The 1032-nt window shown below is 40.7% G+C and overlaps 1 protein-coding gene across 1 annotated transcript in view; it reads left to right on the top strand.

Annotated features, from left to right (window-relative positions):
* Nucleotides 1-851: 851 nt before the first annotated feature.
* The window catches only part of LOC119586947 (syndetin-like), a gene marked incomplete at its 5' end in the record, with an annotated part of 8406 nt that continues 8225 nt past the window's right edge, over nt 852-1032 (top strand). Inside the window, 1 exon segment of the mRNA XM_037935680.1 lies at nt 852-1012. Coding sequence (XP_037791608.1) covers nt 852-1012 — 161 coding nt within the window.

Below are 1032 nucleotides of genomic sequence, written 5' to 3'. Positions count from 1 at the left end.
CAGCCTTCTCCAAGTCGTGCTCGCTTGGCCCTGGCTGCATGTGCCGAGGAGAACAGCCCCCGAAATATTCTTTAAAGTTGCCAAGAGCACAGACACCAAATTAATTTCTGGTTTTCTATCCTCTGGATTTGAAAAACTTTCCCCACGAGTAACTGACGCTGCTCGGCACGGCATCAGGGCTCCGTCATCCCCGGGGAAAAGGGGCCCTCGGACAGAAGTCAACCCAGGTTACACTTAGACTTGAATGGGGTCGACGTTACCAAGAGTGACACACAGAGCGGGAAACAGACCCTACCATCTAAAAGGGCAAAAGAAATGATCAAAGACACGGGTAGAGCTGCTCCGTTCTCAATGTCCGGTTTTTATGAGTCGGCTTGAAGGGCTAATTAAGGAAGGGGGGGGGTACAGAGGCTGAACGTACGAGATGTCCCTAAATTTCATTACATTGTATGATTTTTTTTTTTTTATAGTAAGGTTCACTCAATTCAGAAAACATTATGTAGAAAATTAACCTTTATTCACTGTCAGTATGGTGAAAACTATCATTCCCAAATGGCTGTATTGCTTTGACAATTATAAAAAAAGAATGAGAAACAGAGGGTAAACAGTTCCACTTAAGTTCCTATTAAAGTGTATATCAAGATGAAAATCTTATACCATTAACTTGAAGTCTTTTAGATTGCTAAACATTCCTTTATTTTTACTTAGTAAATTGTAAGATTTTTTTTGTGATGTGCACATGGCTCAGCAGTCCAATAATTTTCAATCAACAAATGTTGCAAAAAGTTACATTAATATTTTTCATCCATACTTCTTGAAAAAAGTCTCTTCCAATGTATTTATTCTGACAGGCACCCATAGTCACAAACACAACCCTTACAATCCTACGGCTCATTGGGAAGTACATCCAGATGATGAGATTGCTGCAGCCAATAGCCTTTGATGTCATGGTGTGCCTCAGTCATCTCTTTGATTATTACCTGTACACAGTCTTCATGTTCTTTGGGGAAAGGTAAGTGGATGGGGATGTGA

This window comes from Penaeus monodon, chromosome 22 (assembly GCF_015228065.2).
Source record: "Penaeus monodon isolate SGIC_2016 chromosome 22, NSTDA_Pmon_1, whole genome shotgun sequence".
In the NCBI taxonomy this organism is placed as follows: domain Eukaryota; kingdom Metazoa; phylum Arthropoda; class Malacostraca; order Decapoda; family Penaeidae; genus Penaeus; species Penaeus monodon.
The sequence above is the reverse complement of the archived record's forward strand: the minus strand, read 5'-3'. Positions and strand labels throughout refer to the sequence as shown.